Raw genomic sequence first — 17059 nt, 5'->3', positions numbered from 1 at the left:
ATTAAGAATGAGTTTATCAGAGGGACAACCCACGTTAGATGTTTTGGAGATAAAGTCAGAGAGGCCAGATTGAGGTGGTTTGGGCATGTTCAGAGGAGAGATTGTGAATATATCGGTAGAAGGATGCTGAGGTTGGAACTGCCAGGCAGGAGGTCTAGAGGAAGACCAAAGAGGAGATTTATGGATGCAGTGAGAGAGGACATGAAGTTAGTTGGTGTGAGAGAAGAGGATGCAGAGGATAGGGTTAGATGGAGGCAGATGATTCGCTGTGGCGACCCCTGAAAGGGAACAGCCGAAAGACAAAGAAGAAGAAGAAGTAAACTTTTTGTTAGTATATTTGCCATGTACTGTTGCACCAGGAAATACAATATACTTGAACGGGCAAAAAACGATTTTCAGCGCACAAAAACGAGTTTGAGAGCGCACGCGAGAGATTCAGTGTGCAAAACCGAGTCTAAAGCGCGGGCGCGCGAGATAGTAGTGCACTAAATATAAATACATTTAAATTTAACTGATAAATTTTAACTGATTCTGTACATTTGTACACTGATTATTTAGAGCATATATATATATATATATATATATATATATATATATATATTTTTTTTTTTTTTTTTTTTTTTTTTTTAAATATACCAAAAATACATTGAAAAACAAAGTTTAAATAAGTATACTTTGGAAATTAGACCAACCTTTCACTTAAAGTATATTTTCCACTGTATATATTTTTGGAAAGTGTACTATAACACAATTATTTTGAAGTAAATTTAAAGTTTAATTCCAAAATTTGGTAAAAGCATGATGTTATTATACTTTTTATATATTAATTGATTAATATATCAATTTTTTGTTAGTATACAGTATTTGCAGTGTACTATCAACGATTTTCAATATATTTTTAATACACTACTTTTTTTTTCACAATGGGTGTGCACTACCTGACCAGGTGGCTCACCTCACTCTTGTAGTTTAGTCTCCAACTCTAGGGGTGGACAGACTTCATATGCTGCATGACTAGCCATTCAAAGCACCTCATAATGATTGAAGTAAGTGCAACTAGGTGGAAATCATTAAAACAGGAGGGAGATGTTTTCTTTGGTACTGAGATTCTGGGGACTTTGAAGCATGTGGGGATAGCACATGTGATGTTAAAAATGTCCATAAAGACATCAGTGAATTCCCCTGCACACTCTCTCAGTATGTGGCCAGAAATGTTGTCAGGACCCAGGGCTTTGCAGGTGTTCTCACGCTGTCTGGGGAGAGCATCATCACCTGGTCGCCGGGAGGAAGTGGGCACTTCTGTGCTGTGGTGCTGTTATGCTTTTCAAGGCGAGCAAAGAATGCATTCATCTCATTCAGCTGAGAGATAGAGCTGTCACATGTCTGCGGTGGTGGCTTGTAATCATTGTTGGTCTGTATCCTGTGCCACAGGCTCCGAGTGTCACTGCTGTCGCTGAAGCGATGGACTATCCTCTTAGAGTACTGTCTTTCTGCTTGGTTAATGCTGCGGGTCGGGTTGGGCCTAGCTGCTTTCAGGGCCACCGCGTCTCCAGTTTTAAAGGCAGGATTCTGTACCTTCAGTAGTCTGTAGACCTCGCCTTCCAGGGTTTCTGGTTGGCCCAGACAGTGATTGTCTTTGTAACCATTACATCATCAATGCACTTGTCAATGTAGGCAGTGACAGTTTCTGTATACTCCTGAAGGTTAAAGCAATCCTGGAGTGCCTCAGAAGACCCTTCCGGCCACACTTGTATCTGGTTGTGGACTGGTTTGGCTTATAATATCTATAAATATTTTAAGCATGCATTAGTACGTTATTACCACCAATAAATGAAAGCAAACCTCAGATGAGTTTCTACCTGGATACTGCAGTGTCACAGAAATGACTGATGTGATGATTTTACACATAGAGGCACTGACTCTGATTTATCATTTACATTTTTGAGGTGGTGTGAAGTAGACTGTAGTGGGTTACAGTTAAGCAGTGCTATCTCTTTGAAGGATGAAACTACTTTTAATATTTTTCACACTATCAAGCATTAAGAACATCAGTGCTCAGAGTAAGTTTTATATGTTTTGTGTTAGTTATAAATCTGGCAAGAAATTTACAAAACATACTGTAGGTACATTCACCTTTTATAATACATAAATAAAGTGTAAAGTAAGTGGTAATGTAAGTGAGATGATTATTTTATAACATGTATTGGTGTATATGTATGTATCAAGGCAGACATCGTAACTATAAGAAATAACATAAATCAGATCCACTTTTATTTAATTTAAATAATTAAATGCTAAAATTATATTTTATGCCAAGTGGAACATCTTCAAACTTCATGTTCATTTATTTATTTAAAAATAAATAACAAAAAATAGAAAAAAATAAGTTTTTTTCTTTTGCATCATACAAGCAAATATAAAATATTTTGTAAACTATACACTGTAAAAAAAAATCCACCTAGATAAATGATGAATGAATTAATATTGTATTGTTGGCTCAACTTCTTTTAGTTGTATTTGTTGAGAAAACAGGTAACATTGTGTTCTTGAAACCATTGGAGACACAGACTGAATAAACTAAAAAAATCGAGTTGAGCCAGCAATTTACCTTCCTTGAGATGCAATCACATGATTTTAAAGGACCCCCGCTCCCTCCTCCCGCCAGACTGCCGCTATCAAACTGCACTAAAGAGGTGAAGATGGCCATTTTGTGGACTCTTTATTCTGGGTAAGGTTTTTTCTTTTTTTTTTTTTAATACATTTTGTTTCATATAGTTTAGGTATTTTTGGCAGTTAATGTTATACAGTATACATGTGGCCGGTACATTTCCGTTAATCGTTATACTGAGGCACCCTGACATTACTAAGCTGAGCTTAGCTAATATTAGGCTTCATGATACCGCACTGTACAGGAATTTAGCAAGCTAAACTTTCATAACGGTATCTATCTTTTCCCCACTTTGGCCTGACTTTTGCCCCAGCGGCACTTTTGCAGCAGCATCCTGCTCCACCTCAGCACACATGGCAGCATAACTAAAGTTTGAGAAGTGTTGTTTTAGTACTTTCTGGAGTACTGTTTCAGGAGTAGTGGTGCTTCAGTACTTACATTTAGGCATTTGGCAGATACCCTTATCCAGAGCAACTTACATTTTATATTTTATTATACATCTGAGCAATTGAGGGCCTTGCTCAAGGGCCCACCAGGGACAACTTGGCCGGTTGCAGGATTTAAACCAGGGACCTTCCGAACCGTAACCCATTTCTAGAATTCCAGAAACCATATTTTACACTCTCTGGTGGTATATTGCCTTATTAGAATATTTATTTTTAATTGTAACAAGATATTTTGTAAAATCTATCATTCTTGTCTTTACAAGACTCCCTCTAGATTCTTTAACCAGAGCTCTGCTGTGGAGAATTGGGTCGAGGGGTGACAGCTGGCCTTTTGGAGCTACTGGAGAAGCCTGAACAAGCTGTTGAAGTTGCTGTGGTTGGAGGTGATTGTAGTCCTAGAAGGCGTCGGTAACTATGCAGCAGCTTGAGGAGTGATGTTTGGTCAGGTCTGTGCTCTGAACAATAAATTTAAAAAGGACTGGACATGCACCTATGAAGTCGTCCAAACCATTATTATTGGACTTGGAGAGACAAGTGTTGAGAAGCAAACTCCTGTCGCCAAAGACTCTCTTTTGTGTCCGACACATTGGGGGGAAAGTCTTCAAAAGTCTTCAAATCTTTTAGTAGCTAGTTTTTAAAAATGGTTATGATACTGTAATGTAAAAGAATCAGTAAGAGACTGATAAGCATTTGGAATTATCCAAGTATTTTATTAACCATTAAGCAAAATAAACCCTGTTTTGTCCTGTTTTATGCAGATCACTGTTTTAACTTTGACTAGTTTGGAAGGAATAAAGTTTTTTAAGTAATGTTTGTGCGTTTTAATTTTTAGAGTATTTTTTAGGCCAACTTGTTTTTACAGAAAAAAATCACTTGAATCAAATACAGTACACCAATGGGAGACAACTTACTTTTTTGAAGAGATGAAAAGTCGGGCTAAATCAACGCTAATCTAATGATGGGTTAAAGCTGCATATTGCTTCATATTTAAAAGGTTTTTATACTTCTATGGGTTTTACTTTTTCATTCTCAGGAGTAACTAAATTTTTGGAGTGATGATTTAAATCAAATGGTTATTTACTCAATTCAGTTTTCATACAAAAAAGTTTACTTGTAGATGAGCATTAGCGACTCTGGCAGTTTTTATATGCTTAAACTTATCGAGTACTGAAATGCCACTACTCCTTAACTGTTAAACTGGGGTTTTCCCAAACTTTCGTTAGCTGAGTGCTCATGCGGCCCTGTGTTCTGGGGTGGAACAGGATGCTGCTGCTGGGCTAAACTCAAACCAAAGTGGAAAAAAATATATATAGATATGGTTATGAGTGTTTAGCTCGCTAACACCTGTAGAGTTCAGTAACATGAAGCTTAACATTAGCTAAGCTCACCTCAGGGGTGCCCCAGTATAATGATAAGCGGAAACACACAGGCCTCACATACTGTATATAACGCTGTCTAAAAAAAACCTGTAAGCTAACTGAAACATATTTTATTTAAATAAAGTGCAGTTTGATAGCGTCAGTCCGGCGGGGAGAGGGGGCAGGGGTGTTATAAATCCTGTGATTGCATTTTAGGGAAGATAAATTGCTGCCTCAACTTTTTTCGTTTATTCAATCTGTGTCTTCAATGTTTCAAACACAATGTTTATCTGTTGTCTCAAAAAATACCACTGTAAGACATTGGACCAACAATACAGTATTAATACATATAATATTTATCTATTTGGAGTTTGTACAGTGTGTATTGGCAAGTTTAATACACTGATTATGATTGTAATATTTGTTTAACACTTTTTTGCATGTTATTGGTATAAAGTTTTCGTTTGTTTGTTTTTTTCTGTTACTTTTACAGAAAGCTCTTTTTCATCTTGTTTATTTCCTATTATTTCCACAGTCCAGCATGTAGATTTAAGTTTAAGTGGATGCTCAAGTGGATCAGCTAAAGAGTATGTGGCCGAACTTGATGGAGAAGAAATATTGCACACAGATTTTAAAAGGCAAATTCTGGTGAATAAATTGCCTGATTTTGCAGAACCTTTTGAGAGAACTTGTGCTTATAAACATAGCGTTTTAGAGCAAAAGATCTGCAAACTCAACCTTGATCTAGCAGTGAAAGTCTACAAAAACCCTTCAGAAGCTCTGGGTGAGTAAAAAAAAAACAAAAAAAACAGCACTTATCCAAACACACCTATTTTTATTTATTAAATAAATGCATTTTCAGGAAATTGTGTAATTTGATAAATGATTTATTTTTGTAAGATTTTATTTATTAAATTTATTCAACTTCTGCTTTTGCTTTATTCCGCATTAGTGAATGTGCAAGTGTTTTGTTTTTCCATTCACCTTTATTTTAAAGACATACAGTGCAGTAAAAAAAAAATTTGCCCCTTCCTCATTCTTTGTAATTTTTTGCATAGTTGTCACACTTAAATGATTCAGATCATCAAACTAATTTTAATATTACACAAAGATAACAAGATTGAGAGTCATTAAAATCCTTAAATAGCCGATTCATGCTCGAAAACCCTCCAGTGTCGCTGAAATCAATTGAAAAAATCAGTACCTTTTGAAGTGGGTCAAAATTCCTCCACAGCGATGTGAAAGACTCATTGCCAGTTATTACAAACACCAAATCCACCAAGAATTAGGTTTAGATCGCGATTTTCCCCTCAATAAATGAAATCATCATTTAAAAACTGCATTTTGTATTTACTTAAAATGTGACTATCTGAATCATTTAAGTGTGAAAAAATGCACAAAAAAAAAAAATCAGGAAGGGGCAAATACTTTTTCATAGCACTGTAAACATCAAGTCTATTAAGTTGTTATACAGTTACATTAATTTGGACATGTCAGACTGTGAGGTAAAGTCGAAATCGTGTACTTTATCTCAGCAGGCTAAAGATAATAATGTGCATATGCTGTATATTGTATTTCTCCGCAGACATCCCCCAAAACTCAATCTATTCCAAAAGCAATGTGGAGCTTGGAACACAGAACACACTCGTCTGTCATTCAGGAAGTTTTTTCCCTCCTCCTGTTCGCATCACCTGGACCAGAAATGGTGTAAATGTGACAGATGAATCCACACTCAGTCAGTTCTATCCGAATAAAGACAACACCTACAACCAGTTCTCCCACCTGCACTTCACTCCAAAGGAAGGAGACGTTTACACCTGCACGGTGGAGCACAAGGCCCTGGAGACACCCGACACCAAGACATGGGGTGAGGCAGCAAAAACAAAAATCATTAACTTGGATAGAGATAATTCTACCATAAGTGTAAATAACTACAACATAAACATAATGTTACTAATAATTCTTAAATATGACAAATTTCAGTACGGACATACAACAGCTCTCTCTCTCTCTCTCTCTCTCTCTCTCTCGTGTGTGTGTGTGTGTGTGTGTGTGTGAGTGTGTAGAGGTGGATGTTGAGCTTCCCAGTGTGGGTCCGGCTGTGTTTTGTGGAGTGGGTCTGGCTGTAGGACTGCTCGGCGTCGTGACTGGAACTTTCTTCCTCATTAAAGGAAACAGATGCAACTGACATTAAAACTCAAAATACAAAAAATACACTCTCACAGTATCAAATCACAAATATATCTGACGGATAACATTTAAAATTAATTAGTGATATGATTCATTTATTTGCTTAAGTGATTGCCCCTTATTCTTTAAGTTATTATGAATTATGTTCGTTTTATTTTTGGTCCTTTCTTAAATGAAGACACAGAATATCTTAATCTTTGTGCCGAACTGTGGGAGGCACTTTATTATTTCTAGTATTGCTTAAAATATAACAAACACTCAGCGCTCTATTTTTATTCTCCGTTCACGCTGTGTAACACTAACCACAGTCCTAGTTGCAACAAACACCTTAACAATAGTTCCTATTGTTACAATGTAGTGTAGGCAGTGAAACAATAAAAAGGTATTGATTTCCAATTACATACGTTGACTAGTATTTTACTGCAGACCACTTTATTAAACTCTTAGTTTGTTTATCATGCTGCATAAATCAACAAATGCATTTATAATCTTTAAATAAAATATTGGTTTATTTCTCACAAAGTTATTAAAACACAATCAAACAAATCAAAACCAAGATTTTTGGTTACCAAGGAAAACCCAAATTTACAACTTTATCTGAAGACTTATAAATAATAAATGCCTCCTCAAAATATTAAATGTTAAATACTGTAAATGGGTCTGTGTACTTTTTGGTATTTGAAGTTTCTTTTTTTATATGTTTTTATTTTAAAATCCATAAACAAAACAGTAAGTAATAAATCTTTTTTAATTATGTGATGAAAATATCAGAAACCTTTTTGAAATTGGAGCTGATTTTCAGTTCTATAGAAAAAAACCAGCAGCATTTTCGTTGTATAAAACAAAAAAAAGTATCTCTTCTTCTGTCGTTTGTGGCAATGTGCAGTCTTCTTGGCGCTGCTACATTCACCTGGATGAAGCAAAACATTGAGCACTACATAGTTTTCAGAAATAATAAAAGAGTGTCACTCAGGGGTGAGGATATTAATGTCAGTTACAGCCAACAAAATGCTAACATTAATATATTTAAATTAAAAATAACAAAAAAAATATATATATTTTGCAGCTAATAAAAAGTTGGTTTTAGCTGGCTGGAAAACCTGTTAGCTTTGTTCGGTGATTATCAGTAGTCTTGCAAATATATTTAGCTTTATGTAACCTTAATTACAGAAAGTCCCCAACTCACGAATATTCAGGTTACAAGTTTCCGCAGATACAAATGGAGCGCGGATCTATTTCCAGTTAAATCATGGGAGTAGCTCAAGTGTATTGTACAAAAAATAAACATTGCAGTGCACCAGATACCAATATTTACATACCAATTATATACAATATTTTTAGTGTGTAAGTGAATGTATAAAATGTCTAAAGTCCGGTATATTGTATGTGTGTGTGTGTGTGTGTGTGTGTGTGTGTGTGTTGGGGGTGCAGTAGTCGGTCTCACTGGTTTCATTGAATCAGTCTGAGAGCATGATGATAGAATATGGCTGTCCTGTAAAGCTGTCCTGATGGAGAATAATTTCGGAAAATTCACAGTTCACAGTCCGAAACAGCGGAAAACAGCTCTGAGACAAAATGGCGCATGCAGTAAACACCATGTTGTATTGTCCCTCCCTCCGGGGATTGAATTTAAATGAGGTCAGCTGATCCCGCTGTATCACAAGGATTTCCTCAAGATTTAATAGTGCAGTCTTGTATACCGTGGAACCAAAAGATAACACTGTTACATTTCACATGTGTGAGATTATGTACTCATTAGACATGTTTAAAAAGGCTTACATGCAGTTACAGTGTGGGAAAATGGGACAGATGCACCGTTCAGATTTAGCCAAGTGGATTGGTATACTTTACATTGTATATTGATGTCAAAGGTGTATAAGACTCACTTTGTCAGACTTAAGAACAATTCCCACCTACAAACATGCTCCTGGAACAGAACTCGTTTGTAAGACGGGGACTACCTCTTTAACTTCATAGTGGGCTTATCCAAGTCCATCCACAGCCACCAAAACATTTCAGAGGTAGGGGTATTGTTGTTCTTTTTAATGTTTTCATACAGTAATTAAGATAATAGATAAATAAATGATTTATGAATGACCATGAATAACCTTTATTTAGGACAATGCATAAATAGCTAATGTAAATAGTTATACAGAATAATAAAACTACTATTGCAATAATTGTGAAATCATGTTCTGTCTTTCAGTTTAGTTTACCTTGCTGAGGTGGTTGGTGGAAGGTTGATTCCCAATAGAATGGTGGTACACTTTCTGGAGTGTAAAACTTCCCTGCAGGGAATAGTAGGAAAAGTGCAAGATGTCAATGGCAAGTACACCCCTATAATTTTTAGACAGCTGCACAGAGCAATGCCATTCTTGAGTCAGACGAAGGTACAACAGGTGAGTCACAGAAACATTTATTCAAATAAATTAATATTACATGGGTTGTTTATAGGATGGATTTAACACCTGTCATATAAAGTCATTTGTAAAATGTAGCCTTTTTTGGCATTTGCTTGTGAACAGTTTACCCTTTTTAAATCTCAGTACATACATTTTTTATCTTTAGGGTCACAGTACTGGAAACAAAATGGTCGAAAAATTCTTACTGTATCAGAACAAGATTTTAATAGAATTCAGGGCACAAAGAGGAAAAGATTGAGGTATGCATTCAAACTTTGCAGTGCAACACATTGCAAAAATGTATATGCTTTAAGGTTACAGTCTTAAGAAAAACAGTTATGTAGGATTTGTCTTACAATAGTAATATATAGTAATTTATGTGTCAGTCACCGGCCAAAGGCAGTGGATTTTTACCTTATTGCTCATGTTTTGTGCTTGTACCAGCCAAAAAAATGATGACACGGCTGACTTAAGTCAGTGACAAAATAGAAGAGTTGGTGATGGCATCTCAAAATCTACCAGCTGGTACAGCAGTAATTAAAGAGCTCACTGACCCCAAGTTGCAGACCATGAAGGAAGGATTTAGCTGTGTAAGAACACCAATTAACCTAACCTACATGTCTTTGGACTGTGGGAGGAAACCGGAGTACCCGGAGGAAACCCAGCAAGCATGGGGAGAGCATGCAAACTCCACACACACAGAGATGGGAATCAGGTCTGGCCAGTGTTACGACTGGTCTTTTTTAAAAAAAGCCTGCAAGGCAACAGTGCTAACCTCTACACCACCGTGCCACCTTACAAATTTACCATCTTTATTTCAAAAAGAATTGTGGCATAGCTGTCAACTTTTCAGAAAAGCTTGGAGCGAGATTTTGAAAATAAGGGCATTGGTTTTTCGCATACACACACAATGCATCACTATTCATATTCACTGCAACATTCAGGGGATAACACACTTGATTAAAAGAGAACTTACACACGCAATATTATGTGTAACATATAAAAGCTCCTGCATACACTCATACTGGTGAAGCTTATAATCAAGTCACAAAATACAAACTAAAATGAATAGATAAAAAATATACTGTACTGTATATACAAGCATTTAACTGTAGAGTTAAACATAAAGTGACACTAGGGATGGAAACTAATAAAGGAAAAAAGCAAAAAGCCAAAGTAATAATAATAATAATAATAATAATGAATGGTGAAGCACAATCAAAGGAGAATCATTATTGTTATAAAAAAAACGAGAGAAGAAAAGAAAACAAAAAAGTTCCTGAATATAAAGTGGGATTTTGCTGCATTTTTATGTACTGTATGATTGTGATTCTCTCTTTCTCTCTCTCTCTCTCTCTTATGCATCTGGCCTGCAATTTTTTAAATCATGTTTATTAGCTTCTGAGTGTCTTATGAATATTAAAAGTGCCACATGATTAAACTGAATGAAAATATGTTAATGTTACTGTAAATACTGACACGTATTACCCTCTTTTAATAATACTGTATTACTCCTCACTCTGTTCCCCAGTGGAAAAAAATACACTTTAGTGTATCACAAATATATTGAAATCTTTGGTAGTACATTGCAAATATACTGACAAAAAGTTGTACCATCAGTTAATATGCGTATGTATAAAAAATAAACTAGCATCATGCTTTTACCAAATTTTGTAATTAAACTTTAAACATACTTCGAAATAATTGTATTACAGTACATTTGCCAAAAATATATTATAGGAAAATATACTTTAAGTGAAAGGTTGGTCTAATTTCCAAAGCACACTTATTTAAACATTGCTTTTCAATGTATTTTTAATATATTAAAAAAGTGCTCCAAATAATTGTTTTAATAATGTAAAGAAAGTATACATTATAATACAAGTATTAACATACAGTAGTCTAAGTATATTTTCAGTCGAATTTAAATGTACAGTGGATTACGAGCATAATTCATTCCGGAAGTGGGCTCGTATTCCAAAACACTTGTAAGCCAAAGCAAATTTTCCCATAAGAAATAATTGAAACTCAAAGTATTCGTTCTACAGGTCAAAAAATAAATACATAAAAACAATTAATACAATAGGGGCACAGTGTCAAATTACGCGCACACACACACACACACACACACATAACAACGAACACTAAGACCCAGCAGGGGAGACGATTACCCACAATTCTGCAAAGCATGAGAGAGAAAAACCGTTGGCTCAGTTGTGATCTCGTGACGCTCGGCATCAAAACAAGAAGCGCATGCGTGATACATGATACTCTGTACTCGTAAACCAAGACTTGCTCGTTTTTCAAGTCAAAATTAATAAAAAAGTCTTGCGGAGCACTCACAAACAGTGTTACTCACAATCCGAGGTTCCACTGTATTTGTGTTTGAACTCTCTCTCTCTCTTCTGTGTGCTCACAATCATAAAGCTACAATAGCACAAACTGCAGCAGCGTTATAACTTTGCAACTATTGCAGCCAAACAAGACTAGAATTAGCGCAACACCAGCCAATCAGAAACTGGAGGCGGGCAGATTCGGACTGTCTGTTTTCTGATTGGCTCCCAAGTTCTCCGCTTCTAGTTTGAATTCACGGCTTTAAGCTGCATCACTTTGTGTGTTAGTTCGCCATAAGGTAAATTTCATGATTAAATTAAAGTAGTTTAAAATTAAGTACATAGTTTCAACTATAGAATGTATTGATTAATGTGTTATTGCTAAATCTTATTTACTTTGCTTGTGGTATAATGGCTCCGTAGCTCTCGGCCTGTTTTCAGTCTCTGTGTAACAGCTAGAATCAACACACCAGGTTTAAACTAATACTGTACCTGTATACTCTAATACTAATGTCTGTCTGTGTTCACACAACAGTTTAAATTTTAGTTTGTGTGTTTATGAGATAATCTGACGTTTTTGTAACCTTGTGCAAATTCATGAATCAAATCTGCCTCATAATTACTGATGTAATGTGTTTCAAAAACATGTTATAATGTAGAAAATGCATTCAGCATTTGTAAATTATCCTAAACACCATTAGTGTTCTGGTAACACATTTGCAATACTGTAGTATAAAAGGTTGTGTGTACTGTATGATACAATAAAGTATATTTGTATTAACCACACAGTGTACTTTTTTAGTATTTCTAATTGTCCAGAAGTATAACACCATGCTACTGCTGCAATAAGAATATACTCATAGTATATTAATTATATATTTGTAACACATAAAAAATTGCTGTAATGTACTTATAATACATTAAATACACACACTCACACAAACACACACACAGACACACACAGAAAGCTCTTCAAGCTTTATTATTCAAATAATAATCATCATGCTTTCTTTTTTTTGCTGTTTGTGTCCAGCATTGAATGATTATTTGATCACGATTAACTGGAATGTGGTAGTGAATTCATGACTGAAATAAAGCTTCTACATCGTGCGCTCTTTCACTTTGTTAAAAGAAAAAAAAAAAAATACATGCAAGCCATGTAAAGAGCCTACAGTCAAGGCATATCCATTCTTATTAAGTACAAATTTGAAAAATTTTTTGTCTTTCAAATTTAAATTCAAATTTTATTTGTCACGTACACAGTCATACACAGTACGATATGCAGTTGTATCTGTATATGTAGTCATATCGTAGTCTTTCTGTATTTATACTCTTTGGAGTTGCTGTAAAAAAGTATTTGCCTCCCTCCTGATATACAGAGTCAACCAAAAAATGTATACACACTTCAGGAAAAGAAAAACTTGTATAAATTTTGTAATATTAAATTTATTGTTATACTGTATATATATATATATATATATATATATATATATATATATATATATATATATATATGCACAAAGGGATAAATCAAAAGTATTCTTATTTTTTGCACAAATATTTTCCAAGCATAAACTGGCTGTACCTGTGTATTTTCTACCCAACTTGTTATTAATCTATATTTCTAATTCAATTATCTAAAGCAAATATGCATTATCTTAAAGATGTAAACGTAACAACCAACTGTCAGGGATAACCCCTGGGGGGTCATGAGGGTCAGGGGTAACTCCTCAACACCATGGACTCTATATCATGTTATTCTGAACTGCACTTCCCAAAGGACATCACACCATAGTCTTGTCTTTATATTCACCTAGACTAGACCTAGTCTAAAATCTAGTTTCTGTTGATTAGTTTGGTTATAAATATTCTTGTCCTGGGTTTATTTGGTCTCTCACATCTGTTGTGTTAGTTCTGCTTTTGTACGCTGTGCTTTGATAAGCTTTTCTGGAGCCAGGAGAGACTCAGTCAAACACACACACACACACACGTTTTCTGTAAGAAAGGTCTCTGTAAGTTACAGTAGGTGTCAGTCAAGAGATGAATCAGGAGGTGTTGGCTCGAGTTGGGGAGAGAGAGGGAAAAAGAGAGATAAAGAGAGACATAAACATTGAATGAGAAGGTAAGCGTACAGTAGGAGCGTTCACACCTTCAAGAACAGATGCAAGAGGAGACAGGAAGATAGCGGCGGGAAAGATTTAACACATTAATATGGTTACAGATTTATGCGAAAGAGAGCAATAAAAATAACTAATTTTTATCTAAAATAATTATCTTACAATGTCTTAACAACTGCTACTATGCCGTGTCCGCATCCAATGTTTCCTTAGACCAATCCAATCACATAAAACATCAGAAAGAAAAGATCAATACAAATGAAAAATGATAGCTACAGTATATTTGGATGGCTGTTTGTAATAATATAAGAATATGGTGCCAGGCTCCGCCCCCTAGTTTTAGCTGCATAAAAGGTTTGGACATTTTAAGAAATCAGGATATCATGTTGGAGTCGAGAATAATGCTATCAATCCATCTGCTGGATTTTCGACCTATTGGCTAGCATATTTTATCTGGCGTGCTCCTATTTTATCAGTTATGAACCTTGTGAACTGAAAGCTAATGACGTCTCTGTCTCTGTCTTGCTCAGCTAAATTAATAAGCCCTGGAGTTCAAACATCCTTTACATCATGAATACTTCATTCTAGGACCATAACAAAGGCACATGTTTTAACAGTAGGTGTCACTAGTGAACTGTGTGTTAAATGTGGCTTTGTAATGTACCTTTACCCAAATCAATCAAAAAGAGTTTCAACACTTGACTTCTTTCCACAATTTGATGAAATCATAAGATATAAAGACTGCACTACATGACTGTGAGAATGTCTTATATGTTATATAAGTTAATCTATAATTTGATATTTAATTTTAAACCAAATGTTTTTCAATCTCAACACAACTATTTAAATGCTACATTATTTAAACAAACATATTTTTTTTTTTCTGTGTTTCACCCATAGAACACAGTAGTTCCAAGCTGAAATTATTTAATGTCAAATTTACTATTTTGGGTTATTAAGGTTTTAGATTTGACTACCAAAGCAGACTAATAACTTTAAGAATTTTATAGTAGCGCAGTATTTAAACAGAGTTTGAGGAGAGGTTTAGAATCTATACACACTCTGTATAATTCAATAGCGTTTAAAAAGGTTGCACAATGTAACATGCACAATGTAAACTAAATACATTTTAATACGTTTTAATGTTAGTGGTTTTATATTGATATATATTTAGCAATTTTTTGCTAAGTTCTTTGAATCTTGAATCTTAAAATACAGTATAAGTAAGTTCTTGTGTTGATTTTAAATGTTTTTACTGTAAGTTTCTAACTTTCACACCATGTAGACACAAACATCTCTTTGGTTTAAATAGTTTAATGTGATAATATACAGTATAATGGTAATGCATGTTTATTAAATTTACACATTTTTCATTTTATATTTATGCAAGAAAGCAGACTAATAATTTTTCTTCTTCAGAGGGTGATAACATCACTAGTAAATGTAACTCTTTGTAGTGATTTATGTACAGTACGACCCTTAAGTCTTGTTCACACTCATATGATTTTCTCCCTGGATACTGCAGTGTTACAGAAATAACTGATCTGATTGGATGATTTTACACAGAGGCACTGAACACTGACACTGAAGCATCTGTCACATCTCTTACTTTCCTGAGGTAGTGTACAGGCGACTGTAGTGTATTACTGGTGGTTAACTCGTGCTCTCTCCTGTTAGACCCTATAAAATGGCCTGCTGCTTATGACCTCAGTGTCTCACTGGAAGAGCTCTGCAAACACGACATTGATCTAGCAGTGAAAAGCTACAAAAGTCCTCCTGAAGCTCTGGGTGAGTAAATAGAGGAGCATCAGTGTTCTTCTCCAAACACACCTGCATTTATTTATCAGCTCAAAATATATTGATTATTTACTTAATGTATCTACCTTTGTTTTATATTGCCTAAGTGAAGTGCAGATGTATTTTCTCTATTTATATTATTCTCTCAAATAGAACATAAATATGAAGTCTAAAATATATGTCATTTGCATTTTGGGTTTATGTTGTAGAATATAATAAATCCTTTCCCAAAATGGGTGTGCAGGTAGTGTACACTCACAAGCTGCTAAGCTAATATATTCTTCTTCTTTATTATTATTATTATTATTATTATTGTTGTTGTTGTTGTTGTTGTTGTCCACAGACGTTCCGCAAAACTCCATTTATCCCAGAGATAATGTGAGAGTTGGTAGAAAAAGCACACTCATCTGTCATTCAGCACGTTTCTTCCCTCCTCCTGTCCGCATCACCTGGACCAGAAATGGTGTAAATGTGACTGATGAATCCTCACTCAGTCAGTACTACCCGAATCAAGACGACACCTACAATCAATTCTCCCACCTGCCCTTCATTCCACAGGAAGGAGATGTTTACACCTGCATGGTGGAGCACAAGTCCCTGGAGACACCCGACACCAAGACATGGGGTGAGACCACATAAAAACCTGCCAGAGACAATACATCAAATGTTTAACCCCGTAACAAATAATAAGCAATTTAATGTTACTCACTCACTCATTGTCGTTACTGCTTTATCCTGTATTCACGCTCGCAGAATTTAATGTTACTATAGCTATTAAATACACATTTAATTAAACGTACAAGTGACTGATCTAACACAGCCATGTGTGCATGTGTGTGTAGAGGTGGATGTTGAGATTCCCAGTGTGGGTCCGGCTGTGTTCTGTGTAGTGGGTCTGGCTGTAGGACTGCTCGGAGTCGCTACTGGAACTTTCTTCCTCGTCAAAGGAAATTAAAGCTCACATTACTGCTCTGAAGATCTACAATCTCAATAAATCCATAAAGTTCCTTAACTGTATCTAATACATTGATAAAATGAATGTTGGTGAAAAAGTAACAAACAGAAATAATATTACAAAATGTGTAATAATTGTAATACATTTGCATTTTAAACTGCATTAGCAGGTATTATAGGAGTCATACAGGCCCCTTTATGCATATCAATTTTGTGGCTTTTTTTTTTTTTATCATACACATGCCATTCACAATGAGATATTCAGTTCATAGGATATAGATGCAAAGTTCACAAGCCAGCCTAAGAGACATAAACTCACCTCTGAATATAATATTTCCCATAATTATGCCCCGGCTAGGACTTGCACACAAGCAGCAAACAACAGACACGTGTTCGTGTGTATTTTGTTTGTCTCAGAGATCATAAATTTATGCTATTACCAAACACCTTAAATAAGGAATCAACATGTGTTTTTGGCCTATTACTGTAGCTTGTACAGTATAAACACCGCACATGCCAGACTTATTAATAAGTGTCATGGTTAAATCTCTCCATACTGAGTGTATCGCGCAAGTTTACCAGCTGTATTGTTAAACCACTTTAATGCTTTCTGCTCACTCTGATACAGTGAGTGTCATGTTTATTTAATTCTTCTGTATCACGTTATTGCTGATATGTTTATAAAGTTTTAGAAATTATATTATTATAGTTTTTGATATTTTATTATTTCCACAGTTAAGCGAGTAGGTAAAGATTTTAGTCCAGGCCTTCTCGTCCAACATCAGTGTGTCTGA

The 17059-nt window shown here is 35.2% G+C and overlaps 2 protein-coding genes across 2 annotated transcripts; both read left to right on the top strand.

Moving 5' to 3' along the window:
• The first annotated feature begins 1965 nt into the window (after nt 1-1965).
• On the top strand, nt 1966-7200 carry LOC128530031 (H-2 class II histocompatibility antigen, A-U alpha chain-like). Its single transcript, XM_053503721.1, has 5 exons — nt 1966-2060; nt 5008-5256; nt 6058-6339; nt 6539-6709; nt 6751-7200. Exons 1-4 carry the CDS (start codon nt 2003-2005, stop codon nt 6658-6660), a joined length of 711 nt encoding a protein of 236 aa, XP_053359696.1. The 5' UTR covers nt 1966-2002; the 3' UTR covers nt 6661-6709; nt 6751-7200.
• Nucleotides 7201-8917: 1717 nt separating this feature from the next.
• On the top strand, nt 8918-16983 carry LOC128530624 (H-2 class II histocompatibility antigen, A-U alpha chain-like). The gene is made up of 4 exons (XM_053504672.1): nt 8918-9061; nt 15137-15302; nt 15655-15936; nt 16154-16983. The coding sequence occupies exons 1-4, from the start codon at nt 8918-8920 to the stop codon at nt 16264-16266; spliced, it is 705 nt and encodes a 234-aa protein (XP_053360647.1). The 3' UTR covers nt 16267-16983.
• Nucleotides 16984-17059: the final 76 nt, after the last annotated feature.

The sequence above is a fragment of the Clarias gariepinus genome, chromosome 9 (genome assembly GCF_024256425.1).
Source record: "Clarias gariepinus isolate MV-2021 ecotype Netherlands chromosome 9, CGAR_prim_01v2, whole genome shotgun sequence".
NCBI classification, from domain to species: domain Eukaryota; kingdom Metazoa; phylum Chordata; class Actinopteri; order Siluriformes; family Clariidae; genus Clarias; species Clarias gariepinus.
This window is presented reverse-complemented; position numbering and strand designations above follow the sequence as displayed.

Excerpts from the sequence above, each read along its gene's own strand:
- LOC128530031 (XM_053503721.1), top strand. The coding sequence starts at position 2,003 with ATGAAACTACTTTTAATATTTTTCACACTATCAAGCATTAAGAACATC. Across the intron at positions 5,257-6,057 it reads AAACCCTTCAGAAGCTCTGG|ACATCCCCCAAAACTCAATC; the intron begins GTGAGTAAAAAA and ends ATTTCTCCGCAG. Across the intron at positions 6,340-6,538 it reads ACCCGACACCAAGACATGGG|AGGTGGATGTTGAGCTTCCC; the intron begins GTGAGGCAGCAA and ends GTGAGTGTGTAG.
- LOC128530624 (XM_053504672.1), top strand. The coding sequence starts at position 8,918 with ATGGTGGTACACTTTCTGGAGTGTAAAACTTCCCTGCAGGGAATAGTA. Across the intron at positions 9,062-15,136 it reads GTCAGACGAAGGTACAACAG|TGTACAGGCGACTGTAGTGT; the intron begins GTGAGTCACAGA and ends TTCCTGAGGTAG. Across the intron at positions 15,937-16,153 it reads ACCCGACACCAAGACATGGG|AGGTGGATGTTGAGATTCCC; the intron begins GTGAGACCACAT and ends ATGTGTGTGTAG.